The sequence below is a fragment of the Hemitrygon akajei genome, chromosome 8, assembly GCF_048418815.1.
Source record: "Hemitrygon akajei chromosome 8, sHemAka1.3, whole genome shotgun sequence".
Classification (NCBI taxonomy): Eukaryota; Metazoa; Chordata; class Chondrichthyes; order Myliobatiformes; family Dasyatidae; genus Hemitrygon; species Hemitrygon akajei.
Window position 1 is genome coordinate 19,678,982 of NC_133131.1, and position 22,063 is coordinate 19,701,044.

Sequence of the window (22,063 nt, forward strand, 5' to 3'; positions counted from 1 at the left end):
ATGTACAGACACCCCTGGGTCTAACACCAATCACTTCATGGACATACAATTAATGTATATGGGCTGTCTTATGTATTAATATTTATTGTGTTTTTAAAAATTACCTTTTCTTTGTGTGTTGCATCAGATCTGAAGTAATAATTATTTTGTTCTCCTTAACACTTCTGCACTGGAAATGACATTAAACAATCTTGATTTTTGCTATTTAACAAGTCAGGCATGGTCACATGATCATGTAGTCTTTGAAACTCTACCTCATGGGAGTGGAAGCTAGTCTGTGTACACCTTTTAAGGCAGAAGTAGATAAATCTCTCATAATATATGAATAGCTACCATGGACATATGGGAATGAAGAGTTGAGATAATGACTAGATCAGCTATGATTTTGTTAAATAGAGTAGACTCTAAGGGCCAAATGATTTACTGCTCCTGCCTACTATGCTCTTTAGATAAATGAGACTATTGGTGCCTGCATGAGAAGATACCTAGACAATACAAAACCATGAACTAACATGAAGTCCCAGGTGATGACCATTTCCAAAAAGAGAGCAGAAATGATCACCTTGTGACACGATGATCATTAATTTCCTATCAAGACCCTTTGATTAGTTGAGGAGATGCTGGTATTGAGGAGGGAAGAGGGAAAATTGTAGTCAGGTCATATGAAGCAGAAAGTGAACCAACCCAGCTACACGGTCACCTTTGTTCAGGATTTGTGATTACTTAAGAGAGACAGGTGAACAACAGGATAATCTCCACTTGCTAGAATTGTGGGTTTTTTTTAATTCAAGAGGTCAACACCATCTTTAACCAAACAGCCCATGTGGCAATGCCCACCCACCTAAACATACTGTCTTTAACAAGATGACCACAGTTTACTATCTACAAGTTTTACTTCCCAGCACTACTTCAACAGCTCTACTCAAGCTCCTACAGTCTGCCTCTTAAGCCAAACATCATCCTCATGAGGAAGCATACTATTGTATCACAAACAAAATGCTGTGGAAACTCAGCAGGCCAGGCAGTATCTATGGAAAAACCTGAAACCCTTCATCAGAACTTGGAAAAAAAGATGAGAAGTCAAAGCAAGAAGGTGGGGGGGGGGGGGGGCTTCAAAATAAAACTAGTTGAGTTATGGGTGAGGACACGAGGAACTGTATTCCTCATGTGGTGGCAGGAAGATGGGGTGAAATGAAAGAGATGCAGGCAAGGGGAGCTTTGATGATGGAGGAAGGAAAGCCCCTTCCTTTGAAGGAGGTCATCTCATTCATTCTGGAATGAAAAGCCTCATCTTGAAAGTAGATGCGGTGGAGATGCAGGAACTGAGAGAAGGGGATGGTATTTTTACAAGTGACAGGGTGGGAAGAGGTATAGTCCAGGTAGCTGTGAGAGGCAGTAGGTTTACAAAAGATATCAGTGGATAGACTGTCACCAAAGATAGAGACAAAGATCAAGAAAGGGGAGGGAGGTGTCTGAAATGGACCAGGTAAATTTGAGGGCAGGGTGGAAGCTGGAGGCAAAGTTGAAGCAGCACCGATGCAGTTGATGATGTAGCATAGGAAAAGTTGGGTAGTGATACCAGTGTAGGCTTGGAATATAGACTGTTCAATATAGCCAACAAAAAGGCAAACACAGCTTGGACCCATGCGAGTGCCCATGGCCACACCTTTGGTTTGAAGGAAGTGGGAAGCATGATTTATCACCGGAACTAAAATATTGGAATTCCCTAACCGCACAGGGTATCAGCACACCTTCTAAAAGATAATTGGTGATGGCCATTCCTACATACCAAGTATGAAGCAATATGGAGCACAGATCCTGATATCCATGAGAAAGGAAGGGTAAAGGTAAGGAAGGTGCGAGACAATTAATCAACTCCAAGGTTCCATGTTACACAGACAACTTCTCAAGTGTTCTTGCTAAAATGTAAATTGTACATTGATAATTGCATTATATAATTTAAAAATCTACTGGCAATATTAGAAACTAAACAACTACGTATTGGTATTTGTATATTAATGCATTGAGCATTTACATACTGCTCGCTTTTGAGCAGTAAATCTTCAGGATAATTTACCCTCACGATAAAAGAGGAACTGCTGTGACAGTGCAACACCTCTGAAGCAAAGGTCCAAAAAACACAAACATATCAGAATTGTTTCAAAACATCTTCACAACAAATTATAATATACAAATGCTTAGATTGGGAGCTCCATCTTAATACGAAACTTCTTATCAAATTTAGTCACTCCAGAAAATCTTAAAGCATTAGCTTGCAGAGAATAGAACGAATACCAGTCAAGTAAAATCAAGTATGAAAAATGTTAAGCCATGTTTTCCAAATAAAAACCTGCATTCCTAACCACATAATATCAAAAATGCTGAGAATACCAAGGTTGATGCTATGAGACAGGTTTACTAGTTTACAGATGTTACTGATGGCAATGGGGAGAGAAAAAAAAGAGGTATGTTAACTGAAAACAGAAGAATTAGAGGTTAACTGTTGCAAATTAAAAGCAAATATTTGAACAAAGGACAAAGACAATTTGCAAACTGTGAGATTTGTTTTGAAAATATCCAAGTGCCTAAAAGACAACTATTACAACTTCAGGACAGGTTTAATATGTATGAAAAGGTGGCAAGTCCAATTAAATAGATTTTGCAGTTACATGGTTAAACATGGCCCTTCTAATTAACTTTTTTTCTTGTTAAAAATACTAACACCTGGGTGATCAGCAGATATGATCACAGGTCATGGGCAAAGCCGATTTTGATCTAGATACCGGGTATGGACAATATTAATATTACGCTGTGATTTGATTTCATTCACTGGAATGGCTTTACTGCTCCCAAATCAAGTATGATGGCTGGTTTAAAATTAAAACAAAATATCAGTTTCTGCCACCAAGCATGCATTTCTATGGTTCAAATACACCAAAAGAGCTAAGCAGGTCAATAAAAACTTTAAAAAAAAATTAGTTTGCTTCTACAGAGAGCAAACTGAAATAAGTATTATTTAAAAAAAGCATCTTTGCTAGACTGTTATAAAGTGCTTTGGTCATATTATGAAAGATGTAGAACTGTTAGAGAGGGCAAAGATAAAATACAGTAGATGTTGTATATGTCAGGAAATTCTGAACTGGCTGGACCCATTTTTTTTCAGAAAGATATATAACTAATCAGATTGAAGTTTAAAAGATCAGAACATCTGGAACGATGTTGAGAAACCTTTCCACTTTCAGATGTAAAAATAATGGTCAGGAAGAGTGCAAAAGGGAATTCGGGAGAAAATAGTTCTCACAGAGAGTGATTAAAGTGGGAGCTTCCTAGCATTTAGAACAGTTGTTCTGAATAATATGAATAGATTTAGGGATTTCAAATACAAAAATATTCACAAGGAAGATAAGAGTAGAAGAATATAGTGATGGGGATAAGCTAAGGAAAGGAAAAAAACTCGTGGATTAAATACAGGCAGGGAACTCTTTTTGGTAGAATGCATTGTTGTGCTGTAACACTTAATACAAGCAAGCATTCAGAGAAAATTTAATTGACAGATTGACTAATGTCAAGCAAAATTCTGAAAAGACAACTATTGCATAGCTACTGAAAACAAAAACCACTTTCTAGCTCCTTGATGGAAACAATTTGAATACTCAAAATCACTAATACTTGTATAGATGTTACTGATTCCCCCCCACCCCATAGATAGATAGATAGATAGATAGATACTTTATTCATCCCCATGGGGAAATTCAACTTTTTTTCCAATGTCCTATACACTTGTTGTAGCAAAACTAATTACATACAATACTTAACTCAGTAAAAATATGATATGCATCTAAATCACTATCTCAAAAAGCATTAATAATAGCTTTTAAAAAGTTCTTAAGTCCTGGCGGTAGAATTGTAAAGCCTAATGGCATTGGGGAGTATTGACCTCTTCATCCTGTCTGAGGAGCATTGCATCGATAGTAACCTGTCGCTGAAACTGCTTCTCTGTCTCTGGATGGTGCTATGTAGAGGATGTTCAGAGTTATCCATAATTGACCGTAGCCTACTCAGCGCCCTTCGCTCAGCTACCGATGTTATACTCTCCAGTACTTTGCCCACGACAGAGATTTAAAATGTAGTAAATTAAGTGGAATTTTACTCAAGTAGCTGTAAAGTTACACAAGTAAAAAATCCACTTCTTTTACAGGGTTGGAGTAGCAAAACAATCAGAATGGAAGACAGGGTAGCACACCAAATGAGAATACAGAAGTCAAATTGGCAGTTATTCATAAAAGCACTTACTTTATGAATATAAGTACTGTTACAGATTAATGTAATGACCTAGAAATGTGCTGAAATGAGAAACTATCAGTATTGTGCAAAAGTTTTAGCCACATATAGATAGCTAGGGTGCCTAAGACTTTTGCACAGTCAACTTGAAGTGGAGAGCAAGTTTGTAAATCTGGCAGGAGCAAAGGATGTTAGGAATGGTGAGGGTGGAGCGGTGCAGGAGGGCTGTGGGACAGACGGCGATGAAGGAGTGACAGGGTCGGGGCGGCATGGGTGTAGATATACCCATCCCAGAAACACCAGCAAAGTCATTTCATTCCAAACAATTGGTTTATTGATCATTACAGAATGTCTCTCTGGTGCTTTCTTCTCCCTTTCCCAACTATGATTCCCTTCTTCCTGACCCCTTCTCACTCTCAGTCCGCAACAGTGACCCACATCAGAATCAGGTTTATCATTCACTTATGTCATGGAATTTGCTTTTTTTTTGAAGCAGCAGTACAGTGCAAAATATAGAATTACTACAGTACTGTACAAAAGTCTTAGGTACCCTAGCTATATATATGTGCCTCAGATTTCTGCATAGTACTGTATTTCTAGAATAAATTTTTACTTGGCCACTGCTGATGCATCACAATTCTCAAAACCCAGTCAACGTAGAAGAATAAACTTTGACATAATATGATAGACAATTGGCATTTACTTACCCCAAAATATAACATACATACAAGTCTGAGGGATTGTATGCCAGAATGAGTGTATGATTGTAACATTATCACCTGCACAATTACAGAACTTCAAAGTGTTATATAAACAAGACCAATATGACAACGAATGGAACAAAGAACCCCAGTCAAGCAGATCAGTCAAAGCTACTCATGAATTTCCACAAGAAAATCAGAAGTGTGCATTTTTATGTGCATGTATTTGACATGCTTTTCTTTGTTAAGAGTAACAGGTAAATTTTAGTGCTGACTAATCAGGTGCGGAAACAAATTAAAATTTCCTCTATCACCACCATATTGGATATGGAAGCTTTGAGAATTTCAGCACCACTGTAATCAAGAAATCCATTCTCAGAAACTTCTCTGCACCAATTAGAAAATGATCAATGACCAGCAATTTAAGAGTTTTCCAAATACAAAAATGACTAGATTTATGTATAACTTTATTGGAAAAAAATCACTGTGCAAAATTCAATTGCGAGAATCCACATTTATAACAAAAATGAATATAGTGGAGGCCAGAAAAGAAACAGATCTACAAAATTCTGAGACAGGGTCATAAATGAAACCAAAGTAAAATAGAAAACAGCAAAATAAAAAAGGCAAAATAGAATAGTAAAATAGTAGAACACAGAAAAGGTTTCAGCTTTCAAAATAAAATTTTTAGTATTGTGAAAATGAGTGCATCTGTGTCAATGAGATTGAACATATACATTCTTAATTAACTATTAATCCTTCACAAATAAAGCAAGATGGAGTCTCACCTATCGGCCATTTGGGGGATGACATAATGCCCATTTTTGTGATCTATGGAAAAAGGAGAACAAAAACAATGTAGAGATAACAATGCACCAAGGGGAATGTCTACATAAAAGTGTCTATTTGGTGCTTGAGCAAAGAATCCTTGGAGAAATATACTGATTTTCAGGTTCAGTGAAAACCAAATAGCATTTCCCACTGTTCTTGAAGCAGATTGTTCAACATATACAATTATTAAACATCAAAATAGGGCACTATTTTAAAAAGATCGTAGCCACATTAATTTTATCTTAAGATATTTGACTCATTTGGCCAAAAATTTAGTAAATTTCTGCAACTTATAATCTACAGTATAGATTCTTACAGCAAGATGCTAGACAAAATTTTGATAAAAAGTTGTAATTCATAAGAGCTGATTTAATATTAAATTTGTTACAACACAAATGCTTGCTTTTTTGTAATTTGTATGTCCCAGAACTGTGTTCTGTTTTATGTTGACTCTAAGGATGCATTTATTGCAGCCTTTTTATTAAAGAATTGTTGTCAAAGTGATCTTTGAAGACAAAACTGTTTACTTCTGCTTGCTACTAGGTACTGATGGATTTTGGTTTTAAAACTGCTATAGTCCTTATGTTGGTGATGGCCCTGTAGGATGATGCGTAGAAAACTCCAAGATATTTACAACACCATCAAAATAACAGCAAAAGTCAATCTGCAATACCAACAACATGAAAGAAGATGGAAGCAATAGCAATTCTGCCTTTGCAGATGGTGGAAGTTGCCCTGCTGAAAGGTGATGTTCACATAACTAGGGCAGGATGCAGCAGTGTCTTTTGAAGATTGTATATGCTCCAATAAAAGTCTAACAAAGACTTCAGGAATATTTGCTGGGGGAGGATACGATGAGGAACGGAAATCTGGTCTGGCAGCATGTCAAATAAGTGGAGAGATCTATCCAATATGGCAATAAGCTCTCCTACTATTATTGCAAAGTCCATATGATAATCAAGTCTCCCATCACACTCCTCATAAACCCTGTAGTAGTTAGGGATGAGGCTTTGAAAGCTCAGGACACAATCTGGAAAGTACAAAGGATTCTCTGTCATAATTCTCAATTTCCTAGTGTAAACTGTATTTTGTAACTCTCAGCCTCTCCAGGTAAAGCTAATCAATTTTCTGCAAATTTAAAAACATTTCAATGTAGTGGATGAATTGTTACAGGGGATTTAACCAAAATTCACAAAATACCTGCCAAATGTAATATTTTCACTGATGGTGAGCCCAAATTCCAGTGATTTTAATAAACTAAATCACATCACAAGAGATTCAAGTATAATGAGATAATGCAGTCTGCTTTCTTGTGTTTTTCATTGATTCTGATGTTTTTTTTAAATTGAGAAATTGAATTTCACATCTTTCATGGAAGATAGCTCCTCATGCCACAACAAGTGGAACCAGTGACTTGAAAAATGTAGCCTCTCATAAAGGTGTCTCGATTTTGTTATAAGACTTGACTGTTATGGAAGATACAAGGTCAGAGGTAACCATGGGAGTTAGGGGCTCAATGTGACAATGACCAGAAATTGAATACGTCTTTGATATAATTCAACAACCAGTAATCTGAGTGTTAACAATCATAAGATGGGTTAATGACAAGATTTCTAGATACTGCAAGTTCACCCTGTAAGCTCTGCAGCATGGCTCTGATTTACCTCAAGTGGTATGTATAAGCTATGCTCAAGATACTTTCCAGAAATGTATTGGCGGTAATTGAAGAGGGGTTGTGCAATCACTTAAATTCAAATTCATCTTTAGGATTCCATATGCAATTTTTCTTACATTCATCTGCAAAATACTTCTAACACCCATTAAGAAGTATTTTCTGCCCTCAAAGTAACTGCTTAATAAAACCTCAGGAGTATGATATATGGTGGCTGTTTGGACTAAAAATCCTAGGCTCATGATCAAACCCTGTATCTGCAGTTTGGGAACTTAAGATGCAATTTAATGAACGTGGAATCAGGAATGGGTGTCTTAAAAGTACCTAACCACAAACAAAACAAGATGGTGCACTAAAGGTTTGGGGTGAAGATCTACAATTCTCACTCAGTATGGTCAATTTGCAAAAATATCTACAAGCAAGGCTGCTGACTCTTAAATGCACCTCTGAAATAGCCATTTCAGTTAGAAAATACACAAATGCCAGCTTTATCAGCAATGCTCACATCCTGTAAATGAATATCAAAAACCATGCTAGATGAGTTTGGAAGCAATGAAATTAGTGGAGCGGATTCTCTTAAACAATGAGATGAAACTTGGATACAGCAAAAGGTTGCATCTACAAATGACATTCAGTCATTTTTTTTGAATAAAGAGATGAATTTGTTTTTGTACAATATCAGCAAATGAATTATTTTAACAAGAACAAAAGGATCTTTAGTGTTCCACACAGTTATCTAATAGCCATATTTATAAATAGTAGACTTCAGATGATTTTGTAGAAATGACTTACCTGGCCTCCGCCCACAAAGATAAAATGCTAATCTGTCTGTAAGCTCATATTGACACTCTACCAGTCTGTCAGCAAGCTCATGGTGATTTGCTTGTCTACAAGATTAAAAAAGTCATATTTAGCCAAAGGAACACAAGAACAAGAGCTCATGGGTTTAGATTCTGTACATTAAATACAGCATAAGGTTTAATTTTTGACATAATAAACTTTTTATACATTACTGTGAAAAAGTCTTAGGCACCATAGATCTTTTATATGGTTTTAGATGACACGGCCTCAACAGAATCCTGATCTTAACTCACAGAGGCTGTCTGGGATTACCTGGAGAGACAGACGCAAGTGAGACAGTCAAAGTCTGCAGACATGTGGCTAGTTCTCCAAGATACCTGGAACAACCTACCAGCTGATTTTCTTATAAAACTGCACAATAGTGTACCTAAAAGTATTAATGCACTTTTAAAGGCGAAGTGTAGTCACACCAAATATTGATTTGATTTAGTGCTTTTTTTTTTACTGCCTACTGATCTTTATAGTATTTATTTGATATTTAGAAACCTTCCATTTCATTATTTTTGAAAGCATCTTCGCTTACTAATTTTTTTTTACATGTGCCTAAGACTTTTGCACAGTACTGTATATAGGTTATTAGTTAAACCATTAGTTAAATTAGTCTATCTTTTTATAAAATTTAGAAAATGCCACAAATCCAGAAGCAACAACATGCTTGAAATACGGCCAGAGAATGCAAGATGAGTTAGTTCTAGACCCAATCTCTTTTAATCCCAGATGCTGACTGACCAATCAGTTTAATTTCTGGACCATGTTAAGATAAGGATTTCAAATGAAAGTAATCTGAACTGTATGGAGTTTTCAAGATGTTTTTACATAATTATACAAAACAGGCTCTGTGTCTGTCCCTAACTTTTTTTTGAAAACTCAAATAACCCACAGATAAGTCAAAATTGGCATTGATCCAAGTGGTGCCATTAAACAATAGCTTCATAGTATCTAAATTAAAAGGGTCTTAACCTCTACGGTAACAGCCTTTACAATCAAACAATAGTAATTTCATTTTGGCAGTACAGAAGACCTCCAATCTGAAAAATACTAAGACAAAGCAGACTATGAATGGCTGTCATTCCCACTTTCTTCTGCCCCATGTAAAGGAATTGCTTTTGTACAGAGTACTGACGTATGTATTGAAGGAACAGTGTGCTCTTAAAAGCAGTATCATTTTTAGATTCTGCAAAACTATGACTTCCAATGGGCTTTTGTTCCTGTCCAGAGTTTTGTTATAATAAGTCAGTGCTGTTTCTCCTAAGTGTGAAGGGCAAAAACTTTGGGATTTCAACGAACACAATTTCATAAAGAACCTAAAATGTAACTTTCATAATAATGCTTTCTGACTAAACTATTTCTATTGCAAAAGCATTAGACAGAATTTAATAAAATATACACAACAGTACAATCTCTAAAAAGGTTATGGAAAGCACTTGCTATTCCTTTCCCATATCTTTAATGCAGTTCCAATAAACAGTATATCTGAACCTACTTCATAAAAAAAGAGCAATATATTATGGCATCAAGTTAAACATGACATAAGTGTGTAATGATTGAGGATATTTGTTCCACTCCACTGACCTGGCATAATCTATTGGCGTTCTACCATTAACATCAGGTGCTCCAGGATCTGCACCATAAACAACCAGAAGTTCAGCTTGATGTATTTGTCCCGCTTTGGCAGCTACATGCAAAGGAGTGGTACCTTTCTCCTAAAGAGTAGAAAATCAAAACTAATTAATTTTATTTTTAAAAAGTAAACAGGAACTATTATACTGGCTTACTTAAAGAATTGCTTCATTTTTAAAGCTGCACGCATAGATTCAGCAGTTGACATCATCCCATGAAACAATTTGCAGCATCTTACACAGGACTGAGCAAGTAAAAATTATGCTCTCTAAGTAGCACTTGGAAGTCAACTTCTCAGAATAAAGAAAGACTAAATTTGAAACAAATTACTGAAATATTATTAATGCCATCCAACACAAAGTAGATGCACGTGGAAATGTCACACTTGATTCAAGGAGTGCTTGACAAAAGGTTGAAGGCACTTCAGCAGTCAAGGAGAGGATTTTACTCTGATAAATCACCTCAAAATCAAAGCAATCATCATAACATATTTATGTAAATAAAATTGCTATTCCCATAATAGCCCAATAGTCACCATACCATATAAACGATAAAGTCAGTCTGTAAGACAATGTTAATTAAATTTAGTTGAAGCACATTTAGGGCCAATGAAATAACCTAAGATGGTGCATGAAAGTTTCTAAATAGAATTAAACTTTAAAAGGTTAATTTAATAGGACTATGTGGAATTAACTTAACTAAACGACCATACCAAAGAGCAAACACAGGAACAGACTGTGTCTTAATCACTCTACGTTCATCACTACTGAAACCTAGATGTCAATTGTAGAAATGTGTTTAGATTTGATCAGGATTGACTGTGCTGATAGAGCAGAAGCCCAACAACTTTGTTCATAAAATAGTCATTGAAATTTCTGGAACCATTTTTGCAATTTTCAGAAAAGAATGGTAAATATGCTATACAAAAGTAACCATTAGTTTGCATGTAAAATTACAAACTTCACCACTGCAAGGCATTTTTTGTTATTCAAAAATCAGATGTCTTACAAAATATGGATAAAACATGCAGAGGTGCTCCATTTTGAACAGAATGACTTACTTTGAATACATCCATACAGAATATTTTCTAAAACTTTATATACTAATACCTCAATTTAGAATTTTAAATTATTCTGCTAATTTTGGTACCTTGAGATATGGGAGGAAATCAGAAGAATCAGATGCGGAACTTGCACAACTTGACAGTAAGAAAATATGTATCTGGCATTAGGATTTGAGCTGACCTTTAAACCAAGAATTAAGCTCAACTGATTTGCAGCAGACTTAAGACAACTGAATTATTTTGCTATAAAACTTTATTTTTTTTTAGTTTATTATGAACTAAGAGTAATTCTGCCATTGGATCTAGACTGCTCAAAGACTGCTGCTTGACTGAAAATTAAAATATATACTGAAAATGTTTTACTGAAAAGGAAGTGACCTGGCACTGCCTTATGCTGGCAGACAATTATTTAAACACATGTTAGAAATCTCCAGACAAACATGCAGGTCCTGGATTTAATAACAAATTTAGAATGCCAAATTCAAAGTTCACTGATTCCACCCTAGAGTCCAGGCTTGTTTAGATTCCCTGCAAGTCATACTGAGGAAAATCACTTTCATCTCACGCCTGGGCAGGATCCAAGAACCTCAATGATTTTGATAGGGTTTAATCGGGCTGTGGATTAGGGAGGGTTCCAAGGTTGTCAAGCCGAGGAGTGGTAGTGGGGACAAGCTCCCACTACCTAAAAGTGCTCCTCACAGCATGCGCCTCAAATAGCCTCTAACGACCAAGTCCAACTCCTGGCCTTCTCGTGTGGCTTAGCCTCTAAGCCCGGCAGAACTTTTCTATTGACAAGAGAAGGAGTGAAGACGGGTCCTGGCGCCTTAAAACCAGTGCTTCAGGTAGATGGAGCTCGTCAGCTTGGGAAGGCAGTCCATCTAAGAGAGGGAAAACTCTCATTTCAAACCTCCGCTGCCTTGTGGCCATACCCACTTATGGGAAAGGCTTCGGTAGTAAACTCTGAGGACAAATCCGGAGCTGGAGTCCCTAAGGCAGTCCGATGTTGCCTTCAACCTCGTTCTGGCAACTCCTGCAACGTCACTGGTGCCAAGCTGTATCGGCCCTTGCTCTTCCCTTGGACAACATCGGTGGTGTGGAGAGGGGAGACTTGCTGCTTGGGCAACTGCCAGTCTTCCATACAATCTTGCCCAGTCTTGCACCCTGGAGAGGACACTCTTGAAGCAAGACTTTCCAGGCGCAGATCCATGGTCTCGCGAGACTAATGGATGCCATTAAGGATTAGGGAGACAAGAGGGAGGGATGCTACTTCTCCCCCTACCCTCCCACCCCTTAAGATTTATATATTAAAAAAAATACCCTCACACATTTTGACTGCAGGCAAAACTGCAGGATGGGATCTGTCAAAGCTTTTAAGGATGTTTCGTTGAGGAACAAGGCTCCTTGCTGTGCTGCCAGGAGTCCTACCATCAGTCAGATCAAGCCATTGGAGTCCAAGATACCTCAGGCTAATGAAAGTGGCTCTCTGCAAACAATTTAAGTATGGTGTGAGCGGACTGTTTATGATCAGTGAGCACCCAGGAACTGAATCCTTTACTGACTAAAAGCTGCTAATAGCAAAGGGACGATATAAAATAATGTACTGATTTTATTGCTAATTCTAAAATCAAAGTCAGCTGAAATGAAATTGAAAATAAAACAAATGCAAAAGAGACCATCGGTACCTGAACAAGAAAATATTAACATGTTGGAAGGTATCTTTCAGTATTATTCTCTTTGTGGTGTTTACTGACTCACTACAGTTTTATACTGAACAAATATTACAGAATACTATGAATTATGGAAAATAAACTCCACAATGAACTTTACCGGATGAAAGAAATTGGCCTGTGCTCCCAGGGAGAGTAGCCTGATACACGTCTCCAAATTCCCTGTTCGTACACTGGAGTGCAATTGCTGATGCAAGACAAATATACAAATTAGAATAATGACAATTCAGTGACATTTTACAGATAAATAAGAGTGATAGGTTAAATATTAATACACTGCTATAGTAGGATATACATTTGTAAATTTATATATCCAAATTATAAATAATGCATCAGACTGGTAAGTTAGTTTAAATTAACAAAGGGACTTTTCACTTCCTCTTAGTGTCTTAAGATTTTTTATATTTTTTTTATTTCTGAAGTAACTTCATTGCTTTTTATACCAACAGTTTCTCGCTCCACATAGCTGATTTACTTGTTGAGCATGTTCATTGTTTATTATAGAATTTCAGTACCTGTAATAATAAGGTTTTAATAAACACACCCCATTGCAGCATTGATGTTACTTGAGTACTGGTTCAAGTTTATTGTCATCAGACTGTACATATATCCAACAAATTGAAACAACGTTCCCCCAAACCACAGTGCACCCACAAAATATATATCACACACCACATAAAACCAAAATACTATTATACTTAATAAAATATAATTCAAAATGCATCTAGTGTGTAGCACAGATAAACAGATAGCTGTCCTAGTATCAAGATGTCGGTGGAGGCAGGGTATCAGTCTCACAGCCTGAGGGAAGAAGCTGTTATCCAGTCTGGCAGCCCAAGTCCTGATGCTTCTGTACCTCCATACTGATAGTAGTGGGTCAGCGAAATTTTGGGATGGTTGGTAAGGTCCTCAACAATGCTTTGGGCCTTTCACATGCAATGCTCCTGGTAGATGTCACAGATGGGGGGTGGGGAGCAGAGGGATCCTCTTGACAGTTTTAATTATCCTCTGGTGTTACTCTGATGTAAATATGGAGATTTGAAACTTCTTATAAAAATCAGGGAAAATGTGTTAATTGTAGACAGCAAAATAGGCTTAAATTAATATATTTTACCAAGAATTAATGTGGTCAAATATAGAAAAATGGACCTCAACATAGATTGCTAGAAATGCAAACATTTCTTATTTTCAGAAGTCTTTAATACTAACACTTGCATATTCATTGTGGTCTAATGAGATTTATAATTTAGTTACACCACTGTTCCTCTTTTGCATTTTTATTGTAATTTTGTCTTGCACTGTACTGCTGCCAAAAATTATTTTACGACATACCTCAGTGATAATAAACCTGATTCAGATGATTTTCAAGTTTCTTTTGAGAAAGTACGTTCCCTGGCATATTTCATCACGAATGCTAATAACTTGAGTAACTTTATTTCCTTAGCGCAATTTCTACTTATGCCTTTTAGGACTCCCTCATTATTGTGATTTTAGCTATTATATACATATAAGATTGTACAATCTTATCTGTATTATGTTGTTGAGAACCAGATAAAACATGGGTAAGAATTTTAAAAACATTCATAGAATCAGAACAAATTTACAGTATGAGTGGCAGCCATTTGGTCAAACAAGTCCATGCCAGTTGAAGGAGCCACCAGCCTATTCCTACCTTCAAATTCTTGGGGCAGAGTATTGTAGGCAAAGCCTTTAAGTGCTCTTTGCATGTGTTTAAATCTAACACGACTTTCTGCCCCTTCCAACCTTTCAGCTCACCTAGCTCCAGCTCCTTGACCTTGTTAGTCAGGAGCAGCAGTTGGACGCACTTCCTGCAGATGTAGTCATCCAGGAGACTGTCAGATACCCTGAAATCCCATGTCTCACAGGAAGAGCATTCACTGGCTGAACTGCCATCCTGCCTACACTTGCTATACCTCTTAACTTCTCAAGCTTGAAGTTCTGGCCACTCCCTGTTCTCACCCAAGCCTAATGCTCCGCTTATACTCTGCTTCTTTTCATTGGTTCTTGCTGAGTGCACAAAAGATTGTTAAGATTGCAGCCCGCTGAAAAGTTCCAAAAGGTCCAATGTTCATGTTAAAACTGGCACGTTAAAGTCCACAAGTACAAATTACTCCGCGATCTCCTAATGCTCAGAGAAGCCCCGATTGCTGTTTAAACCTGGTGCAAAAAGCCCACAAGGAACTGTCTCCAACTCACCCCACAATCTCCCCTTATGTTAAATGACCATTGTGCCAAGGAAAATGGACTCTGTTACTTACTAGGCAACACGAGTGAATCTGCAGATGCTGGAAATAAATAAAAACACAAAATGCTGGTAGAACCCAGCAGGCCAGACAGCATCTATGGGAGGAGGTAGTGATGATGTTTCGGGCTGAAACCTTGGGTTTCGACCCGAAACGTCGTCACTACCTCCTCCCATGGATGCTGTCTGGCCTGCTGAGTTCTGCCAGCATTTTGTGTTTTTATCTGTTACTTACTAAATGTTATTCATCTCAATTAGATCTCCTCTCAACCTCTGTTCCAAAGCAAGTATCTCTGCATACTTTAACAGGCCAACATTCATGTGAATCTTCTCAGCACACATTGTGGCAGAATCACACCATTCCTCTAAAGTTGTGACCAGAGCTGTATGCAGTATATAAACCCAACTAGCCATTATGGATCAGCTGGGAAAATTGACTGAAAAATGGCAGATGGAATTTAATGACGACAAGTGTGGGGAATTGCACTTTGAGTGGACAAACCAGGATAAGACTTCCACAGTAAATGGTAGGGTTCTGAGGAGTGCTGTAGAACAAAGGGAACTGGGAATACAGATCCATAATTCCTTGCAAGTGGCAGCACAGGTAGATAGGTTTGTAAAGAGAGCTTGTAGTACATCGACCTTATTAAGGAGGTGGGATGTTATGAGTTGTAAGAGACTTTGTCGAGGCTAGATTTAGAATATTAAGTGCAGACCTTGTTGCCTATCTAGAGGAAAGATATCAATAAGTTTGGAAGAGTGAGAGAAATTTTACAGGGATGTTGGCAGGACTTCAGGGGATGAGTTATAGGGAAAGGCTGAATAGGTTAGATATTTATTCATGAAGTGTAAGAGAATGAGATCTTATAGGAGGCATACAAAATTCAGAGTTTAGATAGGGTGTATGCATGCAGTCTTTTTTCCTTCAGGTTGGGTGAGATTAGAACTAGAAAGAGTAATGGGAAACAGAGAACTTCTTCACTCAGTGTGTGACTAAAGAGTGGGCTGCCAGAGGCAGATGTCGATTCAATTTTATAGTTAAGTGGTAAGTGTGAAGAGGTACATGGATGGAAGGGTTTGAAAGAATGCAGGTAGATGGGACTGGGCAGAGGATCAGGTTGTCAATGATTAGATAGGCTAAATGGCCAGTTTCAGTGCTTCGACTCTAGTCCTGTATAGCATTCCAGCACAAACTCTTTGCTTTTAAAGTTCCTGTGGCTTGGCTTCCTTTAACAGATCATCAGTGTCATTTGACAGATGGCCTCATCTCCAAAGTCACAAATCAGTATTAAGACCTCGTTTGGCTTGCAGTAAAAAAAGGTTTCCCTATCAGATCCTTCCACGGCAACAGAATGTCTGCCCCTCCATATGCTGTGATCTGGACAGTCATCTCATCCACCTCCTCCTGAACTTGTGCATTTGCCAAGAAAATGCAAAAAAGATACTATGATCTTTATTGAGATTCACTCTGAGCAGCAACATAACAGCACGCTGTAACTAATATACTACACCCAGGGAAGCCATCCTCAAGGTGAAGGAGCCAGGTGGATGTGAAAGGTAAAGAGCTGGAGAAGGAGGAATCCAATAGGAAAGGAGGAGGAGGAAGTGATGGGCAGGTAAAAAGAGGTAAAAGGCCAGAGTGATGAACAGAAGAGGGGAGGGGAAGCAGAAGGAAAAATCGATGTTCGTGCCACCAGGTTGGAGGCTACCCAGGTAGAATACGAGGCGTTGCTCCTTCACCTTGAGGATGGCCTCATCTTGATACAAGAAGAGGCCATGAACCAACACGTTGGAATGGGAATGGGACTTGGAAATAAAATGTTTGGGCATCGGGCAGTACCACTTGTGGTGGATGGAATGGAGGTGCTCGATGGAATGGTTCCCCAATTTACGTCCCTGGATATAATAGAATGTATTCAAATCCTGGCCCATGGTAAATATAGGAAGGAACAGGAGAGAGACTTTTTCTGCAATTGCATTGTTCTGTACCATCTGTAAGTTAATCTCCTTCAAAGAATATTTCCATTTCTACAGCATTCATAACAAAAACCTCAAGGTTCTTCAGAAACATGAAAAGGAAGATTAGTGCCAAGGAGACATTAAGCTTAAGACTTGTTCAAAGAGATAGGACAGTATAGAGGGAAAGAAGTTTACAGGAAAGAATATCACTTCTACCATTCTCGCTAATATAAAAGGTACCACATTCAACAGTGAACCAATTAAATTCAAGGAGACTTAAAAGGGCAGAATTAAATAAGTAAGGAAGGCTAAGCTTATAAAAATAAGGATTAAAACCCTGGAGGGATTTTAAATTAAGTTTGAGAATTTTAAAAAATCATTTGTTAATATTTAATTTTCCAAACAGAAAGTGCATAATAACTTTTTGAATAAGGGGTAGCATTTCTTACTCATGCATTTAGATTAGCTTTAGAGAATTGAAAAAAATTATCACATTTACATTATTTTAAACCTATGCACATATCCTATTTAACTCAGCAACTATTTAAAATCTACCCCAATAAATGAATGTATTTTTCTGTGCCTCACAAATTGGTCTCAAGATATTCTAATTACTGTGTAATGACATTTTAATGAGATGTGCAACACTCAGCAAAGCACGCTGTCATTATTAGCCTGTGCAGAATGACAATGCAATTTTCCACAGCGTGCTCCAGGGGATGATATAGCCTGTAATATTTATGTTTCCAATCTTGAGTTTTTTTTAAAAAAAAAGCCTTTTTCCAAATTCCTTAAGAAGAAATTTAAATATATAAGGAGATAAATGTTAATGTCATAAATCATTTCAGTTTCATCAAGATCAGCTGGCAACTATAGAATGCTAGTCCAATAGCTTCAGGGAAACACAACATATGTAGCATGTTGATGTGTTATATCTTTATCCTTGACCTATTAAACAAAACTAAATATACACTCAAAATGATTTATTTATCTTCTAATTTTCCATTTCCCAAAATGCATTGATGGCGTCAATAACACTTCAAAATCACATCCAGATGATATTCGGTCATTGCACTTTTTAAGTAGATGTTTATGCAACTCCAGTTGTGCACAACTACTCAAGTAGAGAATAGTTCAACATTGTTTTCTCTAAGTATTACTCCTAATATTCAATACACCCATTTCAATATTCTCACCTAGCTCAGCAGCTTGAGTTGCACTGCAATGTTAGCTGAGCCAAGCTGTAGTGTCTGTGGGAACATTTTTCCCTCCCACTCCCCTCTTCTTCTATTCCCACTCTAGCCTCTAACCTCATCTCACCTTCTTCGCTCTCTCCCATGGTCCACTCTCTTCTCCTGCAAGATTCCTTCTGATCCAGCCCTTAACCTTTACTACCCACTTGGCTTCACCCATCACCTTCTAGCTACAAGGCCATAAGATATAAGGAACAGAATTAGGCCATTTGGCTCATCAAGTCTGCTCCACCATTTCATCATGGCTGATACAATTTTCCTCTTACCCCATCTCCTGCTTTCCCCTCATATCCCTGACAAATCAAGAATCTATCAACCTCTGCCTTCTATATCCATAAAGACTTGGCCTCCACAGTTGCCTGTGGCAACGAATGCCATAGATTCACCAGTCTCTGGCTGAAGAAATTCCTCCATCTCCATTCTAAAAGGACACCCCTCTATTTGGAAGCCGTGTCCTCTGGTCTTAGACACTCCCACCATAGGAAACATCCTCTCCACATTTCACCATTTGATAGGTTTCAATTAGGGCACCCTTCTTTCTTCTAAATTCCAGTGAATACAGGCTCAGAGCCATCAAACGCTCTTCATATGACAAGCCATTTAATCCTGGAATCATTTTTGTGAACCTCCTTTGAACTCTCTCCAGTTTCAGCACAACCTTTCTACAATAAGTGGCCCAAAACTGCTCACAATACTCTAGGTGACGTCTCATCAGTGCTTTACAAAGTCTCAACATTACATCCTTTCTTTTATATTCTAGTCGTCTTGAAATGAATGTTAACAGTGCATTTGCCTTCCTCACCATAGACTCAACCTGCAAATTACCCTTCAGGGGATTCCAAATCCCTTTTCGCCTCAGATTATCCTCCTTACCCACCCACAACCTTGTTATTCTAGCACCTTCCCCCTTCCTTTCCAGTTCTGAAGAAGGGTCTTGGCCCATAACATGGACTGTTTATCATTTCCATGGAGGCTGCCTAACCTGCTGAGTTCCTCCAGCATCTTGTGTGTCACTGCTTTGGATTTCCAGCATCTGCAGAATCTCTCGCTTATGTAGTATCAGTTGCTTTAACATTTGCTTAAAGATTACAAATTTTTGGATATATTCAACATTATTGCCTTTTGATTTGCTCTGAATGCTAAAGCACAAGAAATCGCCCACTGGAAAAATTGCATTGGCTTTGCTACTGAGGTACATAGAACATAGAAATCCACAGCACATGACAAGCCCTTCGGCCCACAATGTTGTGCTGACCATGTAAACTACTCTAGAAACTGCTTAGAATTTCCCTAGCACATAGCCCTCTATTTTTCTAAGTTCCATGTCCCTATCTAAAAGTCTCTCAAAAGACTATTGTATTGACTATTTGTATTGCATCTGCTGCCAGCAGTGCATTCCACGCACTCACCATTCTGAGTGAAAAACTTACCCCTGACATCCCATCAGTACCTGTTTCCAAGCGCCTTAAAACTATGCCCCTTCACGTTAGCCATTTCAGCCCTGGGAAAAAGCCTCTGGTTATCCATATGACCAAGGCCCCTCATCATCTTATACACCTCTATCAGGTCACCTCTCATCCTCCATCGCTCCAAAGAGAAAAGGCCAAGTTCACTCAACCTATTCTCATAAGGTACACCCTCAAATCCAGGCAACATCCTTGTATTGCCTCTGCACTCTCTCTATAGTTACCACATCCTTCCTGTAGTGAGGTGACCAGAAATGAACACAATTCTCCAAGTGGGGTCTGACCAAGATGTTACATAGCTGTAACATTACCTTGCGGCTCTTGAACTCAATGCCATGGTTGATGAATATCAACACACCATATGCCTTAACACTGTCAACCTGCACAGCAGCTTTGAGTGTCCTATGGACACAGACCCCAAGATCTCTCAGATCCTACTCCCTGCCAAGAGTCTTACCACTAATATTATATTGTTTTCAAATTTGACCTGCCAAAATGAACCACTTCACACTCACCTGGGTTGAAGTCCATCTGCTACTTCTCAGCCCAGTTCTGCATCCTATCAACGTTCTACTATAACCTCTGACAACCCTCCAGACTATCCACCACATGCTCAATCTTTGTGTCATCAACAAACTTACTAACCCACTTTTCTACTTCTTCATCCAGGTCAATTATAAAAATCACAAAGAGGAGGGGTCCCAGAACAGATCCCTGCAGAACACCACTAGTCACCGACTTCCATCTACAACTACCCTTTGCCTTCTGTGGGCAAGCCAATTCTGGATCCACAAAGCAAGGTCGCCTTGGATCCCATCCCTCCTTACTTTCTGAAGGAGCCTTGCATGGGGAACCTTATCAAATGCATTACTGAAATCCATATACACTACATCCACTGCTCTATCTTCAATGTTTTATGTTACATCCTCAAAGAACTCAAACAGGCTCATAAGGCATGACCTGCCCTTGAAGAAGCCGTGCTGACGATCCCTAATCAGATTACGTCTCTCCAAATGCTCATAAATCCTGCCTCTCAGGATCTTCAAAAACTTGCCCACCATTGAAGTCAGACTCACTGGTCTAAAACTTCCTGGGTTATCTCTACTCCCTTTCTTGAACAAGGGAACTACATTTGCAACCCTTCAATCCTCAGGTACTTCTCCTGTCCCTATTGAAGACGCAAAGATTATCGCAAGAAGCTCAGCAATCTCCTCCCTTGCTTCCTCCAGTAGCCTGGGGTACATCTCATTCAGTTCCGGTGACTTATCTAACTTAATGCTTTTCAAAAGCTCCATCACATCTTCTTCCTTAAAGTCTACATGCTGAAGCATTTCAGCCCAATGTAAGTCATCCCCACAATTGCCAATGTCTTTTTCCCTGGTGACTACTGAAGCAAGTATTCATTAAGTACCTCCACTACCTCCTCTAACTTCAGGCACACATTTCCACTATCGCACCTGATTGGTCCTGTTCTCACACAGCTCATCCTCTTGCTCTTCATATACTTGTACAATACCTTGGGGTTTTCCTTAATCCTGCTCACCAAGACCTCTTCATGGCCTCTTCTGGCTGTCCTAATTCCATTCTTAAGCTCCTTCCTAGAAACCTTGTAATTTTCTCGAGCTCTAACAGTACCTAATTACTTGAACCTTTCATAAGCTTTTCTTTTCTTAACTATATTTTCTATATCCTTTATACACCATGGTTCTTTAATCCTACCATCCTTTCCCTGCCTCAATGGAACATACCTATGCAGAACTCCACGCAAATGTTCCCTGAATATTTGCCACGTTTCTGTCATGCATTTCCCCCAAGTTCCTGCCTAATAGCACCATATTTCCCATACCCCAATTAAATGTTTTCCCAAATTGTCTGCTCCTATCTCTCTCCAGTGCTATGGTGAAGGAGATACGAGTTGTGGTTACTACCTCCAAAATGCTCCCCACCAAGAGATCTGACACCTGACCAGGTTCATTTCCCAATACCAGTTCAAGTATAGCCTCTCCTCTAGTTATCTACAAATTGTGTCAGGAAACCTTCCTGAGCACACCTAACAAACTCCACCCTATCTAATCCCCTTGCTCTAAGGAGATACCAATTAATTTTAGGACAGTTAGACTCTCCCATCACAACAACCCTATTGTTATTGTTTATGAGTGTTCATGGTAGTGTTCATGAATTCATTGTCCATTGGTTTTAGATAACAGAGGGGCAAAGCTGCACCCAAAACAAATACAGTGTATATTTAAATCACCAAATCCATCATGTTAAACTAGAACTGAAATGCATCTTATAAAAGATCTTTTAGTAGCATGCACTGTTAAATGCTGGTTACATGAAAAGATGGGTACAGGATACAATTAAAA

At 38.3% G+C, this 22,063-nt stretch overlaps 1 protein-coding gene across 9 annotated transcripts in view; it reads right to left on the bottom strand.

Moving 5' to 3' along the window:
• git1 (G protein-coupled receptor kinase interacting ArfGAP 1) overlaps window positions 1-22,063 on the bottom strand; it is a 235,784-nt gene that overhangs the window by 84,069 nt on the left and 129,652 nt on the right. For all 9 annotated transcript variants that reach the window (XM_073053392.1, XM_073053390.1, XM_073053393.1 and 6 more), the window contains exons 5-8: window positions 12,857-12,943; window positions 9,919-10,049; window positions 8,278-8,372; window positions 5,771-5,813 (exon numbers count right to left, since the gene is read on the bottom strand). In XM_073053392.1, coding sequence (XP_072909493.1) covers window positions 5,771-5,813; window positions 8,278-8,372; window positions 9,919-10,049; window positions 12,857-12,943 — 356 coding nt within the window. The remainder of the gene's footprint in view (window positions 1-5,770; window positions 5,814-8,277; window positions 8,373-9,918; window positions 10,050-12,856; window positions 12,944-22,063) is intronic.